General features: G+C 33.9%; 2 protein-coding genes across 2 annotated transcripts in view; one reads left to right on the plus strand and one right to left on the minus strand.

Annotated features, from left to right (window-relative positions):
• The window catches only part of LOC150084430 (uncharacterized), a 256,526-nt gene that overhangs the window by 42,165 nt on the left and 187,694 nt on the right, over window positions 1-26,667 (plus strand). Inside the window, exon 5 of the mRNA XM_090376228.1 lies at window positions 5,975-6,089. Coding sequence (XP_090232354.1) covers window positions 5,975-6,089 — 115 coding nt within the window. The remainder of the gene's footprint in view (window positions 1-5,974; window positions 6,090-26,667) is intronic.
• Window positions 20,745-26,667, minus strand: part of LOC150084431 (uncharacterized) — a 58,990-nt gene continuing 53,067 nt past the window's right edge. Inside the window, exon 3 of the mRNA XM_090375220.1 lies at window positions 20,745-21,132. Within this exon, the coding sequence (XP_090231346.1) occupies window positions 20,903-21,132 (230 nt within the window). The 3' untranslated portion in view covers window positions 20,745-20,902. The remainder of the gene's footprint in view (window positions 21,133-26,667) is intronic.

Raw genomic sequence — 26,667 nt, forward strand, 5'->3', positions numbered from 1 at the left:
CTAAAACTCCAGTCATTAAAAAGGTTATAATGTGACTACAAACAAATATGTATTTCTCCCTTTTTTTTTGTCTAGTCAAATATACGTGGATGAAAAATTGTTACAATTATCATAAATTTTGATTTAACAAAATCAATCAAAGTAGTATTTACTCATTACTTAGATCACAAATGGAATATAACAGTAAGCCTTAAGGTAGCCTGTAGCTCTCAGAAACTGGCTGAATATTGTTGCTTTTCTTAAAAAAATTACTATTATCAATGTTTCATTTATGTAATGCTTATAATATTATTTCAAAAATGTTCAATGAAAACTGGAGATGTCAGAATGTTTCCCCAATTCATAAAGGGGAATAAAAAATGACACGAGTAATTACAGGCCTGTTAGCTTAATGTCTTCCGGGCAAAATAATGGAATCACTGGGTAGAGAAGTAATGCAGGAACATCTTGACAGGAATGTAATTCTATGTCAGTCACAGCATGGATTTGTTGAGTGGCAGTCTTGTCTAACCAATCTGATAGGTTATGATACAGTGACCAAGGAACTAGATGCAAAAAATAATTTTGACATCATATACTTGGATTTCGGGAAGGCTTTTGATATTGTTGCACATATGACTGCTGTACAGACTGGAGCAATGTGGCATTAAGGGCAAGTGAAAAATATTCAGACATAACTACACTATATAAGTATAAAAGAATTTGGTTCTGCCAGAGTCCCTTACTTATACAACATTTTGTAATGAGACTACATTATATCCTGGCATAAAAGTCAACCTGAAGCACTGAAAAATCATCTAAAATTTAAAGGTCAGCTTTTACATATAAAATCCTACGGCATGTACACAGGGTTTGAGAAACATGAATTAATGCTAATAAGTATACAAGTTATAACATATTTTTTACAAAAATATTTTGTTGTTCATCAGGTGAATGCAGTTTCTGAAAATCCTCAGTTGTTTTCATGATGATCAATATCTTATAGCAAACATTCTTCCATTGAAGCATCATTTACAGAGAAACCAATTTACAGTACTAAACCCGCAACAAAGATTGGCTTGGTTTACATAATCAAAGCCCCCTCTATACACATAGTATCAATAAGAGAATTGTCACATCACCTATTCCTCTTGTTTTATTTTTGTGACCTTCTACATAAAGGAGTACTGTATACACTTACCCTTACAGTTTTACTACGCATGCTTTCTTTATAGTTTACTGTGCAGTGTAATGAAATGTCGCAATGTAAACTTTAAAAGAGCAGAAATAATTGAATAAAAGTAAACAGTGGTTCTTAATGCAACTTTCACTGCAATACACTACTATGCAGAGTTAAAAAGATTATTGTAAAAAAGGAGGTCAATTTATACAATGAATAAACTTTGAGGACTGCATGAAGACATGACTGCACACTGGTGGCAAGTGGCACACCACTTGCCAAAATTTTGCTTTGTCAGCCACAGAGATAGCATCACGAGATGGCATGCCATGGCAAGCTGCAGTCAGTGGCATTTGTTAGTTTCATGAGACATTGCTCTGCCAAGCAAATGTGCTCTTTTTTTAAACTGATAATTAGAAATAAAAACTTTATTAACTTATCCTCATTTTCCTAAACTAACCAGATGTAATAGCTTCATTAATATAAGTTAGTTTGCGGGAAGGTAAGAAACAACAGAAAACAGGCAACGTTTGCACATTGGTAGTGACAGTAGTGAAATTTACATAGGTGTTGGGAGCCAGCTGCTTTGATAAATTTTAGATCCCATACTCCTTACACTTTAATATACAGGGTGTCTCAAAAATATTGGTACAAATGTTTAGGGGAGGTAGGTAACATCTAAAGGAATGTGAATCGCATAGGAACTCATAACCGGAAACGTCACTGTAAGTCGGTAGATGGCACTCTTCATTAGTTTGGGAGAGGAAAAATTTCTGGTTTACTCATTCAAGCAGTAGTTGCCGCACGAAGAGCATGCATTGATATACGAACTGTGAGCTGGCAGACATGCACCTAGTGTATGGATTAGCAGAGAGCAATGGACGAGCCACACAGCGAATTTATGGAGAACGCTTCCCAGACAGACATGTACCAGACCACAGTTTGTTTGCATGTGTGCATCAAAATTTGTGAGATTATGGGTCATTTAGAGGTAACAGGAGTGGTGTGGGCGGATCACATTCGACGCGAACTCCCGCCATGGAAGAAAGTGTGTTGAATGCCGTCCAGAATAATCCTACTATCAGCACACTTGCCTCTGCCTTAGGAGTGTCTCGTTGCAGGTACAGCGTGTCTGGCACGACGATTCCTTGCACCCCTTTCATCTCCAAAGGGTTCAGTTACTGCTCCCCCAAGATCATCCTGCACATGTGGCTTTTGCACAGTGGTTTCTCCAAGAAAGTGTTCAAGACTTGAATTTTCCAGCCTATGTTTTGGTCACGGATGAGGCTTATTTCACTCGGGAAGGCTTATTCAATCAGCATAATGCTCATGTGTGGGCTCACGACAACCCACACGGTGTGCGCCCCCATGCGGCACAACATTGCTTCGCAATAAATGTGTAGGCAGGTATGATCGGTGACTGCTTAGTTGGCCCATACCTGTTACCATCCCGCATGAACTCCGCTAAATATTGGATCTTTCTTGAACAAGTTCTACCAGAGTTACTTGACGATGTTCCAGCAAATGTGAGACACAACATTTGGTTTCAACATGATGGGGCACCTGCCCATTATGGAAGGTGTGTTCGTGACCATTTGAACAGGCGTCGATGGATTGGCCGTGGTGGACCCGTTGCCTGGCCCCCACACTCACCTGATTTATCGAGCCTTGATTTCTTTCTGTGGGGGGCCCTCAAATCTATCGTGTATGAATCTCCTGTGGAGACGGAAATGGATCTCGTGGCAAGACTCGTCTGCGCTGCTGCTACTGTCAAAGAAACTTCAGGTGTATTCAACTGTGCTGCCAATCCATGCTGCGTTGTCCTCCAATCCATGCTGCACACATGCATCACGTCTCATGGTGGAACCTTCGAGCATCTGTTGTAACATCATAAAATGCATCCATCTCATACTCCATTGTTAATATTATGTCAAATAAGTGTTTGCCACTAATTATTGTCTTGTGTCATTTCTGCTTCTTGTGCCTCTGCTACTACTTTCCCGTGATGTTTCCGGTTATGGGTTCCTATGCGATTCACATTCCTTTAGATGTTACCTACCTCCCCTAAATGTTTGTACCAATATTTTTGAGACACCCTGTAGAGTTTGGCCTTTTTCATTTCTTTTTTTTCGTTTCCATTAAAATGTATCAGCAAAAGTACCAACTCTTGGCAGAATATATCATAGTGCAATTTGTCCTGTTCTGACTACAGATCTACGAATGGGGGCAATAGTTACTTTTACTGTTATAGGTAATATATAATAATAATGTTAAGGTAATATAGAATAGCTAAAGGCTGGCACGAATACAGATATCAAGAATATTTTCCTGATATTAAAGTATATTTGTTTGGTAAAAGAGTTTAAATATTCTTAAAGCCACTCACTAATTCTCATCCCCTTAAAATTCCTAGCAAGGGTATCTTTGATTTTATGCAACATGTATAATGTTCTTTTTAAATATGCTGCAACAGGGGATACATAACAGCAGTTAATCTTAATTAGTGAAAGCCAACAGAAGCTAGCATCAGGTGTGTTGTGTATGTAAGATAAATATCCATATACTGATTCTCAAGAAGAAAATTAGATATTCTCCTATACAGCTGAGGCCAGAGAGGCTTAGACAGATCATTAATTTTTTTTTAACAAACACAGGCTTTTTTATGTTAAAAAGAAAAATAAACAGAGGAAATTTACATTAAATAAAACTATATGCTAATAACTCCGTATATAAACATAAGAAATACAAGACCAAAAAAAAAAAATAATAAAATAAGAAATTTATAGTAGTTGTATGGGATAGTCACAAATTCTAATAATTAAATGCACAGGATTACCTCAAAAAATGCCTCATGTAGATTTATCATTAATCACTTCAAAACTTTTGGTCTCCAAAATTTTTAAAATGATTAACAACTAATGATAATATATAATGTTCATAAAAAAATTATTTAATTTTACCTCTTTGGCTGTTGAGAAGATTGACCATAACTTGGTATCAAGATATTACTTCAATTTTTTTTTGGAAGAGTAATGGAAGGTGTGAAGGGTCCCACTATGTGGTATTCTAACCAAAATAATTTTCTTTGAACATATCCATTGTTAAGTTTTTTGTATTAAATGAAGAATTAAGCTTTAAAATCAGTGTCCTGTTAAACAAGAAATGCTTAAGATACCAAAGAAAGTCACCTGTAATAGAATAAAAATTTTATATCAACTGATCAAAGCAGATCTCACAGCATCAAACATTGAGATGAGATGCCGATAAACACTGTCGAGTTAACCTCATCAATTAATGGTGTCAGATGCCAAAAAGCATTTCTAATACTGCTGGGCACCCCTTTTTTGGCAGGGTGAACATTGGTAAACTGAGGAGCCAAAAAGGGGGAAGTGAATGAAGAGCATGATGGAAAAGCTTTAAGACAGAGGAGGTGATAGCTATGGTGTACCAAACTTTATTTTACTTAGGGTTAGAGACTTCCTGAAATGGGAAAAACAAAATAAATCTCTCATTAAGTCATCTGTTAAAGAGAGTAATGAGTGTCACAATGTATAAACTGGAAAACTTTATTACAAAATCGTAAATAAAATCTAATGGGGTACCACTATCAAATGACCCAATGCCACTTGATAGTGGCACCCCATTAATCAGTTTCTTAAAGGACCAATTTAAAACCAAAACAAGGAAAGATTCAAGATACAGTACAGGTGAATTGGCCAGGTTATGCCATAAATATTCCAAAAAATGTAAAATCTAAAGATGTGTTCAAGCTAAGAAATTGGAGCAGCACGAAAAGATTGAACAGCTGTTCAAAGGTGTCTTCCTACGGGGGAATGTTTGTATCCATTAATTTTTTGCAATTTTAATTTTCTTAATACTAACAAAGTTACTTCAAGCTTTCCTATTTAACTTTAAGTTTTGAAGGGCTGGGGATTCTGTTTTTGTATAAACAACTTGTTTGATTTTAAACACTGTCTACTTCGTTGTTCCATCAGAGTTATAGTACTAATTTCAGACTGTTTTGATGCAACATTCTTGGCAGTGTATGCGAGCCATTTCAGCAAAAGATCCATAGCAAGATCAAACAGACAATTTATTAACACATCCTATGAAATAAGAAAAAGATGATCAAGAGCAATTGAATTTTTAGAAATTTCAGAGAAAACATCATAGCAGCAAAAAAGGTTACTAATCAAAGCTTAGTCCTCAAAAAACCATCCTGTATAACTAAACATGAATTTTTAAGATAAAAATGCAAGTTTGCTTGTATGTTGAGTTGACTTATATGCTAGAATATACAAAACTTTTGGTTGAAATGACGATATTTTATCAAGTATATTTTCAAAATTCAATTCACAATTCTGAATAGAATAAAAAAATATGCAGTGATTAATATTAGTTTTACAGTTGCAAAAATGTATATATACATGAAAAATAAGCATATTTTATGCTGATATTAATTAAAACACAAAGAGGATGTTATTATATTTATAAGAAATAAGCTATAAAAATTTTAAATGGTGAAATTGTGAGACCTCAAAGTCATTCTGATAATGAGAATTCATTTTAATTCTTGAAGCATAAATGCATTAAGTTTTGTATTTGCAGTGTGGGTTTTATTGTGTTAAGTGGAGCACTTAGTGCAATGAGAATCCACTAATATAAATCTTTATCTGACTGTTAAACCTGTTTTTTAGCAGTTGTATTTATATATATTTATTCTGTACCTAAAACTCATTTACTTACGGTAATAAATAAACACTTCTTTTAAAGTATTAATTTTTCTTCATTTATCAATTAATCCTAAATCCTTAGGTAATCCAGTATGAAAGTATAATAAAAGATGCTCCTGTAGTAGCTATAGATGGCAATTTACCAAATGAAACAATACAGTTTATTATAGATCTGTGCAATAAATATAACATCCCAGGTAAGTCACTTTTCTGCTTCTAGATATTAATGCAGTGTCTTTTCACATGATAACCATCTAAGTAATGAATGTTGATATGAAGTTTATATGTACACATAACTGTGGAGAAACTAAAAAAAAAACAAAAAAAAACGGTGAATTTATTTTGTCACCTGAGTTGTGCAGTGTTTGGTCATACCAACTTCATATATGATAAATATACTTGCTTGGAACAGTAGCAAGAGATGCTTCTATAAAGCAAGCAATGTAGTCAGTAGGATCTAACATAGTCATTATTGAAAAGGCCTATTTTTCCATTAAAACTAACATATTATGATATTCCCATATTATTATAGCCCATATTATAATATTCTCCAAAACTGCCACTTCCAATTTTGGAGAATATTATTTTATGCAACCGATCTCCTTAGGGTACTGCAAGGCTTCAGTAAACAGAAATACTATATTCTCTTCATTTTCTAAGACCTTTTTTGTCCTGAAAAAATGGACCATAGTGAGAAAATTTTCTGCTGTTAAGGGAATTGTCATTTTTGTTTAGTCTGTGACATTTAATACTTTATTTTGCACATAATGATTATTATTAAAATAAAATGGCAAAGGAGACAAGTAAGCCTCAACATATTTGTTGAATCTTTTACTGAATCATTTAGAACCTTCAACCTATTTTACACTCATTGGGTGTCCATAAGGCAGTCTCATTAGTGCTAAAACTAACAGCCAACTTACTTTTTTCTGATTTCAAAATATGGGTGAACATAGCATTATATGCATCTATAAAAACTTGAAAATTAATGCTTCTTACTTTTAGCGCCTAGTATGGCTGTTAGCATATGAAATAATGCAATAACAACTGTAACCCTGATGTTTACAAGCACAAATATGTAATCACTAAACTTCATAACTAATGAAACTATGGCACTTGCTCTGTGTGAAAGATGAAATGACCCACCTAATGGTGGCTTTGAAGCCCACATCAATAAACACACAAAGTGTGGTCAAAAAAAATTTGAGACTAACTTTATATCATGAAAGTGCAATGTTGTAGCAAGTTTCCACTTGTCAAAACCTTTGGTGATGAATGGGTGATTCATCAAATGACATTTGATGAATCACCCATTTATCTGAGTTTCATTTATGTGCATTGAACAGAGGTTGGTCTATAGATCACCCATGTCATTTAGTCCCATCACTGGCAATGTGCCAGGAATATTCGATTTGTATAGATGGAGTTGCATCATAGTGTGAGATTTAAACTCATGGTCTTATGTTTTACTGTATGCACGTGGCTATATACAAGTACTAGTAGTAGCAGTGTATAGTGTGTTCGTGTCTAATGGCACCAGGGGTTTCCCCCATCTCCGCATTGTTTTCATTGTGGGTGTAACAGTTCACTGTAAAGGCCAGAGATTTAAAATTTTTGGATTTTGTAAGTGTAGTGTTATGTATCATTGTTCTTCTGGCCATTTAGCCACTAGACCCCCCCCCTGCTGGGGCCCAACATTTCCCACACTATGCCTCGTGGAGGCAGACCAGGTACCCAGTAATTTTAAGTTTTCACTCTGGCAAATCCTGCCACCTAATTTCCTGAGATTTCAGTGGCTAGGACCTAAAAAAAAAAATAATAATAAAGAAATAAAAATAATAATAATAATTTAATAGTATCGGGAAGTAGTTGCTGAAAGGTTAGGCTTGAGAGAGGGTTTTCATATGCAGTTGGAATTTTGACAATTTTTAAAAAATGGCAAATGATGCAAGAAAACAAGCTTATATTACATAGTGCACAAAAAAAAAAAAGAAAGTTCACCCATCTGTACCCATCAAGAATTTGTCTAGTTTTCCCTTTATTCAAACCATCCACTTCCACAACAGATGGTGGAAGCCTGTTCCAACAATCGACCACTTACTGGCTGAAGGCAAACTTCTGCACATCTATCCCACACCATCCTTCCTTGACTTAAATTTATTCCTCCTCACGTGTGATATCAAGCCTGATATACTTTCATCAATATCATTGATAAATATTGAAAACAACGATGGACCGAGCACTGAACCTGTGGGAACTCCACTAATAACATTAGTCCACAAATAGCAGTGCCCATTGATAACCACTCTGTCTTCTTCCACTTAACCATCTCTTTATCCATATCAGCCCTTAATGCCACATTGTTCCAGTTTGTACAGCTGTCTTTTATATGCAACAGTATCAAAACCCTTCCTGAAATCCAAGTATATGATGTCAAAATTATTTTTTGCCACCAAGTTGCTTGGTCACTGCATCATAGCATCCAATCAGATTTGTCACACAAACTTTTGGTCTCAAATTTTTAAAATTATTAACAACTAATGATAATATAATGTTCATAAAAAAATTATTTAATTTTATCTCTTTGGCTATTGAGAAGATTGACTATAACTTGGTATCAAGATATTACTTCAATTTACTTCAATAGTTATGTCTTTAATTAGTGATCAGCATTATAAAAATATGCAAATCGATAAAACGGCATTTGTATCAAAGAGAAAAAATCTGTACATAGCCAAGGGAAGAAAATTTTTATTCAGTGTTACTGAACATTTTGATAAAGAAGCATTAAATGATAATCGGATATGAAAGCATACCAATCAAGCAAGCAATAATGCTTGCTAATAAGATCATTGTACACCAATCAAGAAGCAATTGTCAGACCATCATTTGGAGATACAGACTGATTTGAAATCGGAAAAGGTGTGCGACGGGGTTGTATCTTATTCCCGTTTCTACTTAATTTGTATACTGAATCAGTTATGAGAAAATTGTACTTGGATGAGTCAGAAACTGGAGTGAAAATTGGTGCACAAACATCAATATTTTAAGATATGTAGATGATATAACTCTGCTTGCAGAAAATGAGGAAGATCTAATACAACTGATTTTAATGGTTAAAGATGAGAACAAAAAAGCAGGACTGCAGCTTAACATCAAGAAAACAAAAATTATGACAACAGCTGGGCCTGGAGAAGTTAAAATTAACAATGAAGAGATCGAATCTGTCCGGGACTTCGCTTTCTTGGATCTAAGATTAACCGGGGCGGAGAATCTGATGCTGAAATTAAAAGAATTTCACTTGGACACAGCACAGTGATGAGCTTGGAAAAGATCTGGAAAGAGAAAGACATCAGCCTTGCAATGAAGCTCAGAATAGTTAATGCTATAGTGTTTCCCATAACAACTTATGGGTGTGAAAGCTGGACAATGAAAAAAAGTAGACAGAAGTAAATTGACGTTTTTGAACTCTGGTGCTGGAGAAAGATGCTTTGCATACCATGACAGCGAAAGTTACAAACAGAGAGATTTTGAATCGCATCAAGCCAGAAACATCACTGGAAGCCAAGATCACCAAGCTAAAATTGACCTATTTTGGTCACATAATGCAATCCAATTCATTGGAAAAATCAATAATGCTAAGAAAAGTCGGTGGAACAAGAAGCAGTCAGCAAAGAACACACTGGCTCGAGACCATCAAGGGTGACACTGGCATGAAGGATTTAGAAAGTCTCCGAAAGTTGGCTGTGACTGAACGGATGAAAACATGATATAGCAACAGGATTTTCAGAATGATTATGATTCAAAGTCAAGCAAGAGGTAAATGTTCTCCAAATTTCTTATCACCAAAGAAATATTAAAAAACCTAAAGAAGTTATTCCTGGAAAAATTTGATCACAGTATCATAAGGCAAACAATCCAGGAATTTTATATTTATGATATAAAGTACTAACTACATCTAAATCAATTCCAGTATTAATAAATTTTAACTGGCAAAGAAACTAAGAAAAATTCATGAGGTGGAATTTTGTTGGAAAAAATCTCAAAACAGGTGAAAGCTTTAAAGGAAAGAAATGATATCATACTTAACTGAACAAAGTATTTACAAGAAATGAAATGAAAAGAGGCCTGTTGTTGCATTGACAAAACTTGGATCAACAGTAGACTTGAAGAAAATGTTGTCAAGTCAGTGAATCAGGAAATGATCTATAAAGCGAATGCTACTATGGCAGATATATTACAGCCAAATGAACTCATTTATTTGTGAAAAATGGGCAACCAAAAAACTTTACAAAAAAACTTCAGAAAATGCTGTTATAATAATCAACAATGCAAACCTCCATAATCATCAAAAAAGAAAACAGAGAATAATGGATTGGTGTTCAAGGAATAATAAACCCTGCAGCAAATCATTAAAAAAGTTGAACTTTTAGATTTGGTTAGACAAAATACTCCCTGAATAAGAAATAAGTGATAAGAAATGCATCAGATTATTGAGAATAAGGCAAATGTACCTCTTTTTATATATCTAAAGAGTGTACAACTGTGTGATAATTTTTAATATTAATAACATATCACAGTGAAATTTTATTATATAATGAAAATAATATCATATTGTGACTCGAAATGAAATTTTATATAATGAAAATACATTATGTGGAATCAACTGGTATGCACAGTTTGGCTACAGTAGCCAGTGTACTTATAAATCCCTAAACAACAGTAACAAGAAAGTTGTGAAGCTACTTTTTAATTACCATGCGTTAAAAGGCTGTGTGGTTTCTAAGGAATTTTCAATAGGAAATTGATTAAAAGTAATCAAATGTATATAAACAAATAAAAAGCTGGTTGAGATATGAAAATACTTTATTATATAATAATTTCAACAGCTGGAATGTAGAATATCTGCTGTATATATGGCAACAGTATATTTCAAATAACTTGATAGGACAGAAGCGTGGGTGTTTTATAATTTGAATAATTTCACTTGATATTATTTGATAAAAAATAAAATTAAAAAAAATAAAAAATTCCCATGTTGGCACGTTTGTTTTGAAATACATGTTTTATTGCTTGTGCTAGCACCTGTTTGTTTTTATTTTATTTTTTTGTGCTCATTCTTAATAACTAATAACAGACATTTACAACTTAAGAGTTTTAAGATTTTATTATTTTATAAACATTTTCTCAAATGTGAAGAAATTGTATTAAAATATTTCCTGTAAAAATATATAATAAATTTTTCACTCTTACATAGAAACCTACAGTTGATATATAGAACAAAAAAAGAGATTCTTCTAACAGTTTCTCAACTTGTATTTTATTACATTATTATTAACAAGTTCTTAATTGTTGTAAACTTAAGAGAAACAATAATAAATACAAAATATTTTCAATAAAAATATTTAATAATTTTACAGTTCTCTGTAGAAAGCTTTATGGCACACGCCGAAAATTTATTGAAAATTCTCCACAGCAAAGTTGTGCCAATTATAGTTAAATAAGTTTCCCGTAAAGCATTTATTTACATTCTGAATTGTTTCATTAGCTCACTCTTATAAATCTTCAAATCCCATGATCCCTTATTATCTTCAAATCCTATGACCTCTGGTGAATTTACTCTTGCCAATCCAAAAACTTTCATAAGAGAAAGTTTTCAGTTTTGCTTTTAACATATGTGATAAATTAAGAAAGTTGATATTTCAAAAATTTGTAAGGTCAGTAAAAGAAATAAAGATCATTTCAGAGAAGTGGTTCTCATATTGTAGACACATCCCTCTAGTGGAGTGCAAACACATTTCAAGTAAGGTAGAAAAAATTGGCACATGTGCCAAGCACGTGCAGTAGATGGTTTTATGTGAAACATCCTTGGCTTGGAAGAGGTTAGCAATATTCAAGCCAACAGCCTAATTACCAATCTGATTGTAGCCATTTGAATGGCTACAATCAACTGGCATCGGCAGGAAGTATGATTGCAAGAACAAAAGTATTTGTTTACAAATACTTGTATTGTTGCAATCGTGCAAGTGTGATTGCAAAAATGAGTTATAATAATTCGCCTCTGGCGGAAGCTGCAGATGATGTCACTTCTGTGTCGCATTTTTTGCGACCGATCAGATTTACTCAGCTGAGGTTCCCCCAAGAAGGTTTCACATCAAAAATCATAGTTACCCAGTAAATAAGGTCGCACCATTTACAAAGATCTCAGCTCTTACTCTTGAAATTACAGTTCTAACTCACTTAACAACAGTTTTCCTGATGTTTTGTTATAGCATTTTTGAAAATCACTAATATTCTGTTTGAAACATTCCTCACTTCAAATATTTAAAGGAGCAGGGTTTATTTTATCACAGGCATTTAAAAATTACATAATACTGCATTCTGTTTAGAAATGGCATCATTATCCACAGTTTGAACAAAATTACTAATTTCATTTTTAATTTGAATAGCATCAAAAAGTGGGAATCCAATATTCATTTATTCATTCAGAAACTTTGAATCACATTATGGTCTCATAGCTGCCAACTGTTGACTTTCAAAAAGCTGGGGATTAGGTATTTGTAGGTTTTTTTTATTTTTTTTTTCAGCCAAACAGGCAAAAAAACAGGAGGTTTTTTTTTTTTTTTTTTTGCAAAAAAAAGCAGGAATTCTTCCCAAAAAACAAGAGGAAAACAGAAGAGTAGTTGGGGGGGGTTATAGTTCACACTACACTACAAATTAAATTTCTCTGACAAATACATTTTATACTAAAATACAGCCATAGGATTGTTCATCAGTACAGTATGCTATTAACCATTAGCTTATCCAACATTTATCTCTTTCCCTCTCTCTCTTAGTCGATTACTGTTTTGCTTTAAGATGCTAACTGATTATGATTGCATCAAGAGAGATACTGTAACAGACTTTGCATCTCTTCAAAAATGTTGAATCAAATTTTTGTTTATAACAATGGCACACTGTTCAGACTTACCTGCCAAGAGAATTTCCAAAACAACACCAGAAAGAGTATATTCAAATGTGTCTGCTGCACTGTGATGCAATATGTGAACTAAATGCAGCTCTTCCCCCACCTGGTTGAACATTCTCTGGCACTCACCATTACTATAAGGAATTATTAATAATTCCTTATAGTAATGATGAGTGTCAGAGAATGTTTGTGGTATTTTAAAATGCTACAAATGACCTGGGATAACTTGTTATATTTCATGTATCTTGTACAGCACCTCCGTAGCCAGGTGGGCAGGAGCAGCAGTGCGTAACACATGCTTCTTGATTAGACTGGGGTTCGAGCCTGTGCCCACCAAATACAGAGGATGCGGAAAGGTCAGGGAATGACCATCGCATATTGCCGGAGTAAATATGGCCTTCGTTGCTAATGCTCCTAAAAACCAAATAACAAACAAACAAGCTTCCTTGTGCACTTGTCAATTCCCTAATCTAGGAATATCAATTGTTTCCTCTTTCATAATAGCAGTGGTTAGGGCCTCACAATGAAACTAGCAGAAATTATCTGCAACATATCTATTTCTTTACGTTCAGCAAAATACTGAGATATACTAGAAACTTTGAGGAATTGATTCATTTCAATTTGGTTTAAAAAAAACTTTCTCTAAATAGAGTTATTAGATGACAAATTGTTCTCCAAATGCAATTATATTTTAATTAATTGGAAGCATTAGGTTAAATAATATTTAACTTAATTCTTCCGATAGCCCAGTCTTCTTTAACTGTAATTGACAAGGAAGGCAACCTTTACTAATTTATTGACAATGGAGGGTGGTGTTTTGGCTCATATTTCTACTCTATTGGCAATGCAAATTAGGAGTTGAAAATGATAATTCATTTTCTTTGACAATAAATCCTTTAACTATATTAGTTTTTAATAAACTAAATTCTTTCATTAATCTTTTTTGCTTTCTAAATTGAGAGAGGAAATCATCGTGAGCCATATATTGTGTGCATTCCACTGGAAATGAAAACCTGCAGAATAAAGTTTGCTTTTTTATGGCTAACTGAACAATTATAGCAAACTATTCTTAGGTTTTTATCATGGCTGTGTTCTTTAATGAATTTCTAAAGTCCTCTTTAACCGAGGCTGTGATTAGCTGGAGTTATTCCTGGTTTTTCAGCCTATGCAACATGCAAATTGGTCTGAAACACACTTGTATAGCACAATATGGTTTTAGTCACTGCATTTAACACCCTACAACAACAATGATCTCTAATGAAATGAAGAAAAAATTTGCATAATTTTTTAATAATTCTGATTTTAGCACAGTTTTACTATTTTTGGCAAAGAGAAAATGATGGAGAAAAATGGTGTTTTTGTGAGAAGATGGAGAAATTCTATTATACCAACTCTAGTACAATGGTGAGAAGGGATCAAGAGTCAAAAAGATAGATTCTCCATTGTAAATACAGACAGACAGTTGTGTTTTGGAGTCTGCTTGCCTCTCATCAGGTGGCAAGTAGCCTCAGTTAACAACCCAGCAGTGTGAAAGGAAAAAATTCTGATTACATTATCCTTAATATGGACTGCACTAACCGAACTTTGGTGGCATGAAGTTAATTGAGGCCACCCATAATCAGATGAGCAGCCAGTAATGCTCAAAACAGATTATCACAGCAGTGCCCCAGAAATTTTTAATTCCATATTCAGTGTATTCTGTCTTCTATGGTGATGCTATTCAAATTAAAAACAAAATGAATAATATCTGATCGAACTGTAGACAATGATGTTATTTTTTAAGTGGACATAAGCCAAAATCTGTTGTCATTGGAAAGAATCAACATCCCCAAGACAGCAAGATGCAGAGAAGCATCTATTGTCTAAATATCCCTCATATCTTACATCATAATTTTGTATATATGACTGAGAATCACCATTGGTAACAATGTTCTGAGTAGGGCAAGAATTTAAAAATTTTGGGAAATACTATTTTAGAGGTATCCAAGTGCAACATTTCAAGTACTGTATGTGTAGGTGTTCCTCAATTGTCGTGGAGATTATGTATATAAATACTGTGTTTAACTTCCCAGTAATCCAAATAAGACATAGGGCTTGGCAAGCTAGGAGATTATAGAGATAATTAGTTGACATAAGGGATTAATGCAGAAGAGGTATATGCAGTGGGGCTTGATGACTCAAAGAACTGTGTGACTGAAATATGCTATTTAATTCTCTGTGAAGTTAATACAGCCACACAGCCTTTGTTTTTGTGGCTAGACTTCATTTTATAGGATCAACCTCAGTAATTCTGGAATTAATTTAACTGATCAGTTTAAAATCTCTGCTGTTTTTGGCCATTAATTGTTATTCCCCATCTCTGCTTCTTTATTATCATCCTTTTTTTCCTGTTGTCAAAGTTTGAAATTTTCACTTAAAACAGTTACAGAAAGATCAGCCTCAATTGTTTCTATAATAAGGCTTGAGAACCACTTTCAGTTATATTTTAATGATAAAAAATAAAACTGAATTTACCAATGGCTGGGAATCACCGCAGTCAAACAAAACAATCGTTTCAAGAATATATACAAGGTGAGTCACATGCAAGTGAAATAATGAGCAACCTGTTTGAGGTGGAGATACCTTGACTTCAACATAAATTTTTAATGTTTTTCTATCTAAACTCATTAAATAATTTACTTTGCATCAACTCAATGCATTCTATCAGAATAGATGAAACTAAAGTGTAGAAGGAAATGGCAAATAAACAAAACCACAATTGGAAAAACTAGGCCATAAGAAGAAAACACCATGAAAAGTCAAAACTGTAATCAGAGGGTCACAATCAGTGAGGGATACCTATAGTTAGCATTTTGAGTTCTACTAAGATAGTGATTTGGATTTTTGAGTGCAAGCAGTAATGAATTGTATTGTGTAAGACATCAGTAGTATGCTAACATGTCTTACACTATACAAGTGGGATTTTTGTTATGCTCGGATACAAGCAGGATTATACTCGGATATGACAATACAATATAAATAGCTTGCCAGCACCTATAATTTTGTGAGCACATTTCCTTCTTTTAGGTGTAAATTAGAAATAAAAATTCTAATAACTTATACCCATTTTCCAAAACTAAACGGACATAACAATTTTATTAAGAAAACAAGGGAAAATCATTGACAGCATCAGGTACAGCAGTATCTAGAATGCATCCAGAACCAATTAGAAAAATTTGGGATCCTAGACTTTGATATAGAGTTTGGTTTTTTAATTGCTATTTCTCCTGTTCTGATCCTTAAACAGGAGCAATAGTGAGCCTTTGATTTGGTGTCCAGGACCTTTATTTTTATATAGAGTTCAGCTTTTTTTAATTGTTATTTTACTTGATATCAAAGTGTATCATTTTGGCAAAAATGTTCTAAAATCATTCAGTGAAATTTATTTCTCCCTTACAGTTCATGGCAAGAGTTTGATTCTCAGCGAAGTGTATTGTGTCAATGAAATTTTTTTTTTATTATTTTTATTTTTTTTCTCACCGTGCAGTCCTCAGCAGGAGTATTGAATTCATTTTATCTAAAAGAGGAGATGCCCAGCTGTCAATCATGATTAATGAACATAACAAGATCTAACATCAGTTGTGTCACATAAGCAATCATGGCAAAGATTTTTAGTAATAAAAGAGTGGCTTTTGATACTTCTTAATCTTATTTACCAAACTATCTTAACAAAATTGTTATGTCCAGTTAAGTTAAGAAAATGGAAATAAGTTAATAAAATTTTTATTTCTGATTTGCACTTAAAAAGAAGACAATGCACTCATGAAAGTATCAATTCTCATTGCTCGTAGCTTTCCATGCCTATATCATGCTATTGATGAAGCTGACTGCAAGAAAGTTGGATAGTGACATGTACCGCACTTCATCCCGAGTACAGTCTGCAAAAACCTCTCTGTGCTATCCTATTTGATAAAGTTATTTTTTAAATAGTGTAATAATTCTTTGTAAAATAGTGAGTTGTATTCCTACCTTTAGTTCAACATATTATTCTGAACCTATTCCATTCCCATTCTTTTTACTCTCCTAAGCCTGAGAAAAATCTGGATGGGGAGGGTTAAGAACAGAATTATCATTATCATTATATCCCTCCTGCTGGTTCTGAACATTTATCACACTGTATTTTGCCTCTGGACTAAATATCTTCTCACCTAATCCATAGGCACTGACTTCTGAAGTCAGTGCCTATGAATTAGGCATGAACATTGTTATCTTAAAATAATATAATCATCCAAGATACTTAAGAAATAAGTGAAATCTGAATTGAAGAATTTTGTCTGGAAATTAATTTTTTTATCATTACATATGTATATTTTTCTCTTACTGATAAGTTATACTGTTTTCTAGAATTAATTGTTTAGTTAATTTTGGCTGCTAATGTAAACCTTCCCAAAATTATCTATAGAGATTAATTATCTTGGGCTTCTTAATTCTATAAATTTGTTACGTTTCATATCAATTAAAACCAATCCCCTATTATATTTGTGAAATTAAACTATTAAAACTACTATTCATAAATTTTCCTGAGGCTGTTAAGACTAACTTTTGATGAATTTCTTTTTTTTAATATATCCAAACCATCTTGTTTTTTGATATTAAAAACTTCAAGAGCTAAACAAGCAAATTTATTCACAATCTTGCAAATAAATGAATTTTTATGGACACAATATGATGAAAAGTTATGAAAATGTTTATATTCAAATCGAAACTGAATACAAGGAGTTCAAACCATAAACTTAAACATTAATAACTGTACCAAATTGTATTATTTTTTCGAAGAATTAGAAAATGTGTTGAGTAAAGATTCTGCAGGTATTGCCATTTCCTTCTTCATTTCTATTAGAATGTAAAAATATGTTTTGAATTTGTATCAGAATTAGCAGCTTTTTCCTTTTGAATGAAGTTATTTCTTTTACAAAGTAGTTGTAAAATCATTCTGAAATAAGTTCAGAATTGTATCGTTAAATTTTTCTATAGGAAAAATCTCTGCTGTTCTGCATAAATAAAATATGCATGTAAAAGAGAAGCAGTGCAAATTAGTGAAGTTATACTGTAAACTCAAGTCACGTGATGAGGGGAAAATATCAGTGTACCTTGCTTTTAGCATTAAATTCATATAATGCCTACTTCTGAAAGCAACTGATATCAACCATCACCACACTTTGACATTGGACAGTCCATTGATAATTAAACTCTGTAAAAATAAAAAGCTTTTAAATTTGTTTACACAATTGACTTTTATTTAATTGTTAAATTACTTATAAATGATATATTAGCTACTGCCAGCAAACCAAAGCAACAAAAATTGAAAAAGCACAAGAGATGATAAATTACTGGATCATATTCCAGATTATGAACACCTGATACACATAACCACTGTGTATGTAAAAAAAAAAAAGCACTAAGATAAACAATGTTTATCTTAATGAACAATCTTCAGATATGTTCTCCCTCTGACCAACTAAAAAAGGATAATGTTGTACTGGTGTTGAATAAGAAACTGATTATGAAATGCTCAAATTCTCTATAGATAACTTTAAATTTCATGCTATTCTAATGAAAGCTGATATGATTGATGGCTGTTATTCTTGATAATGTTTTTTCAATGAAAAAGATTTGCTCTATAAGATAATGCTGCTATATCTAATAGTTTAACATCTGTACTAAGAGTCCATCCTACTGTACGTTTTTCAAATGGTCATGCTAATCCTTGTAATATACGGATCACAGCAATTGTAAAACAAAGGACGGTCAGTTCAAATTCACAGCTGGTAGACTGATCTATAAAATAATAGTCACCAAGCAATTCCTTAGTTTACATTGTAACTGTATATTTCAAGCCCTGGCTATAATACACATACACACCTCGTGTTCCCTATTATCTCAATCTTATTTAATCATGGTTGTTGTTTCTACCTTATATTTTACCAAGTCCAGGGGCTCAAACCCAGGGTCCTGAGCTGGATATCATCATTCTTCTCTTTCTTGGTGATTCCTTTCTACTTCTCTCTCTCTCTCTCTCTCTCTCTCTCTCTCTCAGGGTAACTTGGGAATTTTTTTTTGGCTGGTGCAGCATAAGCCTCAGGCTTCCTTGCACCATATGGCTAATAATAATAATAATAAGTCTTTCAAAATCTGTTATCTGCATTACCTCTTCTGCTTTATTGTTCATTTGTTTCATTTATTTTGCCAACTTTTTATTTCTTATATTACTGATTTGCATCTCTAATACACACATGCACAAGAAAATAAACTTTAAGCTGGAAATTTTAGCCAAGATATCATGCTTGTTTATGTTGTAAATGCCTTATAATTATATTCCTTTTAATTCTTTTGACATATGTAAATCCTCCCTATCACAGTAAGCTAACATCATTTAACCTACATTTATCTAAAAAATGTATCTCTTCAATACACCTTTCATGGCCAGAGGATAAGGAGTTCACAATCTAGTAAAATGAACATGAACACGGAAACTGAGAAAAAAATCAAGAAATGTAAAAATTAAGCAAAAAAAAAAAAAAGGTTATGCACATTCTGACTGCACCTAGAGACTTAAATACTATATAAAAGGTTGTAATTATCAATGTATCCTGTTGGGGGGTTGAGGACTTGACAGTAATTAACACAATAACCAATTGACAATAATGTGGTCAAAGTATCAGAAAAACTGTTGTGAACTGAGTTATGCTATAAACTGGTTATGAATGATTCATGCAGGGCATCATTTCCGTCGAGAGGTCCAAACAAAATCTTGAAGCCTTCCCCTAGAACAGCAGCTCCCAAATTACTGAGATCTGCAGACCCCTACATATATATAAAAACACATATTACTTGATACCCTTTCTGAACATTTCATGGATCCATGTTTGGGAAACTCTGCTCAAGAACATAACAAATGCTCCTCATTGTAATACAGAGAAATAGGACAGTTTGAATGAAAAAATTAGGTGCATTGCTTTATCACCCAATATTTCTTTAATCCAATCAAATCTAAGAGATGCATCATCACAGCCTTGGTTCATGGCTGCAAGTATCTTCACAAGAGAATTTTTAAATGAAGTTATGGTGTGTTGAATGAGACTGAAAATGTAGTTAAAGACCCAAGACAGGAGGATCATTGCTGAGCATAAACTATACATCTGGCAGATATAATTAGGGAAACTCATAAAATCAGACTAAATAACAATTCTTGAAAATAGATGGAACAAGTTTGATTTCAACATTCAATGCTCTGAGGCTGCAGAAGACCAAACCACTATACTGCTGGCAGGGAAAGAGTGCAACAATTCAGAATGCTGAAGATGATCCAAGTTAATGATTCTAGCATAGAAAATAGTAGTAGAAAATGTTACATCTGCTACTTTGGAGGGAAAAGAGACTAACAGTGAAAATGATTTCCCAAAAACCTAAACTTCTATCAGAGCCCCTAGATTGATTAAATTCATTGACTGAACTTCTGATCATGATACGTAAATATACTATGACCACTTCAGAGGGAAACTGTTATACATGAACACACTTAAAATAAACAGCCTGAAACTGATACTTTTCTTCCAAACCTACATCAGTTAAAAGCAGCATCATTACACAAATAGGATCCTCATCATCTCTCAGGATTGAAATGATCATAACCAGAACTATCACTGCAAATATCCGAGTGTAGAAACACCACTTTATAAGGTTTAATTTTAAATATTTATAATGTACTTATTTTTGCATGAACTTTACCATGCACTTCCAACTTTAACAACAAAGTTCAGTAATTAATAAAATTACCAAAAGCCAGTAAAAAATTTTGATGGAGATATGTTTATCACAGTTAGTTACTTTGGAAAAGGGACTGACACATACATATTCCATTTTTAAAAATTATATATTATCTTTTAGTCATAAAGCAACTATAAAGAACTGTAAGGATTTATAAATTCGCACCCAAAATAAAACGTACAATATGTCAAAAAAGGTAAAATAGGTTTGCATGAAGCTTCTCAGTTTTCCTTTAAGCTACCGCACTGTCAGTGGTACTCCATATATAAAGTTATTGGTCCTGCGGCGACGTTCTCTTGCTTGGTAGATCTCAGAAATCAATGTACCAGCAGCACAAACATGACAAATAAAGGCTATTACTGCTAGTCCGTATGCCCAAGATAAATGATTAAAATTAGGGTACTGAATCCAAGAGCGATCAAAGCACATTCCACCAAATACACATACAGACAGGAAGACTGGCAATGCTATTAAAAAATAAAAGTATGGTGTTGTCTGATACATTTTCATATATCTTCTTTATTTGATGAATCCTAAATTTATAATTATGATTAATATATTCAAATTTTCAAGTATATTACAGCCTAAATGTCAAAAGTGAGTAGAAATATTAGAAAATTGAATTATAATTTAGTTACTGGAATTTTGATATTACCACAGGTTTGCCCAGTAAAACTGTACCATAAACAGAATTTCATTTATTTATTATTTTTTTTTTTTTTTAATTAAGATTTCCAAACACTGGGAATGAAACAAACTGCCAGCACTATCAAAAAAAAAAAAAAACCTGCTCCTTCAGTAACTTCACTGAAGGCTGGGTCAGTAATAATAAAAATCAATTTAAATTCCTAATATTGTCAATAAATGGCACATCATATAAACATTTAATTCTTATATTACAGTGTGAAATCATTATATTGGAATGTAAAAGAGGTGGAAGTGTGGATGGGCTGAAAGTGAACTGTAACCCTATAGCTTTGACAAGAGACCAGAAGGCTCAAACTATTTGGACATGGTTTCATAATCTTAACATTTTCAAAATCAAGCCTGGATTTATCCGATGTCAGCCAACTGTGATAGGCTTATCTCGAGCGACCTTAAAACATTTATTAGAAAACCATGGTGTACAAAAAGGGCAAGATGGCAGAATAAGAAATAAAGAACTTCATCATACAAGAATAATTTTAATTTCGGTAATAACACAATCTGAGTAATATTAGAATCAGAAGATTTAAAACAGTATAAATTCAAACTGTTATTTAAATAGCATCATGCTTATCGCTCATATTTGTATGTGTAGTTGTCTGTATAAGTGTGTGTCTTTCCTTGAAAGTTATCTGGAATAAGATACAAGGAACAATTCTTCTTCCGCCTGACATCAGCTAGATGCACTTTTATTGAAGACCTCAAATTCCTGAGTTGTTGAAGTGAACCCAGACCTCTCCGAATGATCAGAAAACAGTGAAGTACCATGTCAACTAAACTGCTACAGAGAATGATTTAAAACAGTATTTTTATTATTTTTTTTATTTATTTATTGTACTATGCAGTCCCAGCCAGCTTTCCCAGCAACCTCACAATCTATTTACAATGCTGTACTACTAACAATGTTGATGTACAATTATCTCAGATTCCCTCATAGGTGGTCATATTCTCAATGCAATGCCATGAAGGTATCTAACACTGTAAAGTCCCAACACAAGGTTGTAATGAACACTGAGGATCCAATTGACACGTAGGTCCACTATGAAGATTCAAATGAGGATAAGTCCAATCGAGGAAGTAATGTCTAAACCAAGAATTATGGTCACAATAAAGAAGTCAACTTTTCCTTAAACCTGAACCATTCCAACAGTAAAGGAAAATACCTCAATCAGTCCCTGGAACCACAATAACACCACAGCATCACATGTCATCCATCAAGGAAGTAACCACAATGCAATCCAACAAGGCTCATTGTGATGGTCTAACCCTCCACTAGAGCCTCAAGCTCTCTGATACAAGCCTGTCTGAAAAGTGTCAGCAGTCTCAACTGCTTGGAATTGCCTGTTAATGGAAGAGGCATCTGGAGGATGTATTGTGAGGTTCCACAGAAGCCAGTGTTCACAGGGTAGACTTTCACCTATAATCAGAACAGTTCCACTAGTCCTATATCCACCCTGTATAACATAATAATATTCTGTTCTAATGTAGCATGTCATGACCTTTTCAAGCCCGTTTTAACTGTCATTCAGTATCTGGCTCATGCTCCGCCAACTGCAACAAGATCCTCCTTCTGAATAGTTGGACTGCAAATTTTTGAAGTGCGTAAAAATCTTATTTTGTACTAACTAACAGTTGTTCACATCTGGGAGTAAGGAAGTGGAGATTAGGAGCCTTCTTCAACGGATAGTCTTTACACAGTCTGACCAAGGAAAAGATGAATGGAAACCATGAAAATCATTCTATTTCACTCTTAATGCCAAACACAATGCTGAAAATGGCCACGGGATAAAAGATGCACTGAAGAAGAGACTATCACCAAGTTGTGATCAACAAGAAAAGATCAAGAGTATTAGGTGTGTAGTCAGGATTGTGTGGTATGCTAGTGGGTAAAAATACTGTGCATGAGGTCATTAGTAATTGCAGAGGCTTCAGCATCAATACCAGCTGGGTCCTTATAACTAGAAATTGAAGCCAGATGAATTTGTGGACCTTAAAATAGCCAGGAAATATTACTTGAAAGTAAGGAAGAAAATTATATCTGAGAGAAAGTTTAGTTGCAAAGAAAGAAATTCAAGTGATTTTTAGATTTGGGAAAACGAGAAGAGGCAAAAGCTGAATTGGACAAAATAGCGTAAAGAGATTTTGAGGCAAAGAAGATCATAGAGAGAAGATTCCGATTCAGGAAATCTCTAGCAGGGAATATCATAGGCACAATACCAGCTTTAAAGAGGGAGGAATTATAGAGCAAAAAATTAGGAGAAAATAATGAAGCAGTTGATAACTGAAGTCTTTTCAGAAACAAATAATGGGGCTTGGCAGACTGTAAAAGGAAACAGACATAAATGATGTGTAAATGACAAATATACGTAGGTCCTTTACATATAGTGGCCTTGGATGCTCCCCACATACTAGTCATACTCCCTCTAGTCAAGGCTGGCAGAGCAGAGACAGCAAGATTATAAACTAGCTGATCCAGATGCCTCCTACAGCATTACCAATGAGGTTTGATCCAGTATACTATCTAGTGGCCAGCTGTCAAAATCACTTTAATGCTGTCCTGTCCTCTCCACCTGTGAGGAATACTGGATCTCACTATGATGTTATCATAACCTCAAAAGACTCATTGCATGATGGAGAAGACGAGGAGATTCCAGACCTTTCCTCTTAAGATCACACATAGTTTTGCCACTTCACACCTCCATTAAGCAAAATGGTGGTACTGCATTGGGTAATGAGTCACCCACCACCTAGTATTGCTTAAGTGCCATAGAGGGTCAGCTGTTCCACTTGTGTGGATGCTACAACTTGATCCTTGTTGCTTCACACTTGGGTGATCTCCTTGAGCATACTAGGCACAATATTATTGAACCATGCACATGGTGCAGTATATACCCAGGATTACCAATCCCCACTGGCATGAAGGTGCAAGCAGAGGATCAGGCAATCACAGAATGACACTTTGCAAAATTCAATGGATGTGACTCCCCCTCCATAAGTGGCAGCCTTAGCTTATTACTGGTGGAAGGATATCCACAACAAACTTAAGGGACCATCACACAAGCACCTTGTCTGATTTCTGATTAAACTTAATTTTAAATATAGTGATGTATGCATACATTTGCATTAATGCAGACACTGCTACAACTCTGTACAGCTCTGTCTGCCATGTACAGAATTCTTTGTGAATAGAGTTAGTATTAGTAACGGCCGTATGGTGCAAGAAAGCCTATGGCTTATGCTGCACCAGCCAAAAAAAAAAAAAAAAAAAAAAAAATCCGAACAAAACAATGATAAAAACAAAAATTAAATAAATAAATAAATAATAATAATTAATAAATAAATAAAAATAATAAAATGAAATTAAAAATTAAATAAAAAGGAAATTAATCCTATCATCCTATGCGCTTCCCTTACCCGAAAGTACTGAGTTAGCATTACTATTGGCATATGATGCAAGAAAGCAAGCTTGTACAGCATCAGCCAAAAAAAAAAAAAAAATTCCCATTTCACTTATCCATTCCCTCCAAAAGTTTGTCTATTTCTTCCTTGAATTTATTTAAGCTATCAACTTCCACAATGACAGATGGAAGTTTGTTCCAGCAATCAACCACTCGCTGGCTAAAGGCAAATTTCCGCACATCTGTTATGCAACTGTCTTTTCTCAATTTCAATTTATGCTCCCTCAAGTATGTAATCTAAGCATGAGGAAGAATCCCATCAGCATTCAGCTTGTTCAAATCATTCAAAACCTTAAACACCTCAATCAGACCACCTCACAGGTTCTGGTCTCCAGATGCTACAATATGCAGAACTGAAGCCTTTCTTGATAAGAGCACCCATTTGTTCCCCGCCAATCTCATTGCACTTCTCTGTACTCGTTCCAGCAGCTCTACATCCTTCCTAAAATGAGGTCTCTAGGTCTGTATCACACAGTTGATACATTACTCTGGAGTTATTGCTACCCATATGCAGGTTATTGCTCGCTGGGGTTATTGCTACCCATATGCAGTACTTTGCATTTGTCAATGTTAAATTTCAGTTGCCACATCTCAGCCCATCTGCCTAATTTTTCTAGATCCTGTTGCAGTAGCATACAACCCAGCCAACCTGTGTATCATCTGCAAACTTGGACATTAAGCCTGATATACCTTTATCAATATCATTGATAAATACTGAAAACAACAATGGGCCCAACACCAAACCTTAAGGGACTCCACTAATAACATTAGTCCACGAAAAGCAGTTGTTGTTATGGGAGTTTAAAGGCGCATAAGCTACTATGGCTATAATGCGCCTTCGAAGAGCAGTGTCCATTGATTACCACTCTGTCTTCTCCCACTCAACCATCCCTTTATCGATAGCAGCAACTTGCCCTTACTGCCACACTCCATTTTGTACAGCAGTCTTTTATGTGCAACAGTATCAAAAGCTTTCCTAACTAACCATCTTAGTAGAAGAATAATAGAATTTTCCATCAGATTTTCAGACTAAGCTCAAGGGGAAAAAACTGGACGGATCTCAAGGGTAAAAACCTAGGCAATGGATATAGGACTACGACTAAGGAACTTAAAGTAGCAACTTGGAACGTTAGGAGAATAAATCACAAATTAGATGAATTGACCTTGGAACTATAAAATAGAAATATTAACATAGCAGTCATTACTGAAATAAAAAAAAAGAAGAACAAAGGATCCAAAGAAATAGGTAATTTCATAATGATATACTCCGGCGTACCAAGTGAAATGTGGGCATCATCGGGAGTTGCTGTTATAATAAAGAAAGAATGGGAAAACAAAATATTAGACTACTCTTGGCTATCACCCAGAATACTGAAATTAAGACTAAAAATTTTATCTTATACAATAACAATCATTGGCATCTACACACCAGTAGAAGGCAACATTGATGAAACCACAGACAATAATGGAAGATGCCTGATAGAATTCTGCATTTTTAATAAACTTAAAATTACAAATACTTTTTTCAGACAAAGAATATCCATAAATTCACATGGGAAGCAAGAAACACAAAGTCTATAATAGATTATATTATCATTAATGAAAATTTAAATGACAAAATTAGAGACACTAGAGTATTCAGAGGCAGTGAAATTGACAGTGATCACTACCTAGTAGAAAGCATTTTCAAAATAAAAAGAAATTATCTTAATAAAAAGAAGAAAATACCAACAAAAACTACTAAGAAATTAAAAATTCATTTATTGGAAGACGAAAGCACTAAATTCCTGTATGAAAATAGATTGAAAAATAAACTCAAATCAGATGAAAGTGATAATG

The sequence above is a fragment of the Mastigoproctus giganteus genome, chromosome 6 (assembly GCF_048544385.1).
Source record: "Mastigoproctus giganteus isolate SK-2022 chromosome 6, ASM4854438v1, whole genome shotgun sequence".
Taxonomy (NCBI): Eukaryota; Metazoa; Arthropoda; class Arachnida; order Uropygi; family Thelyphonidae; genus Mastigoproctus; species Mastigoproctus giganteus.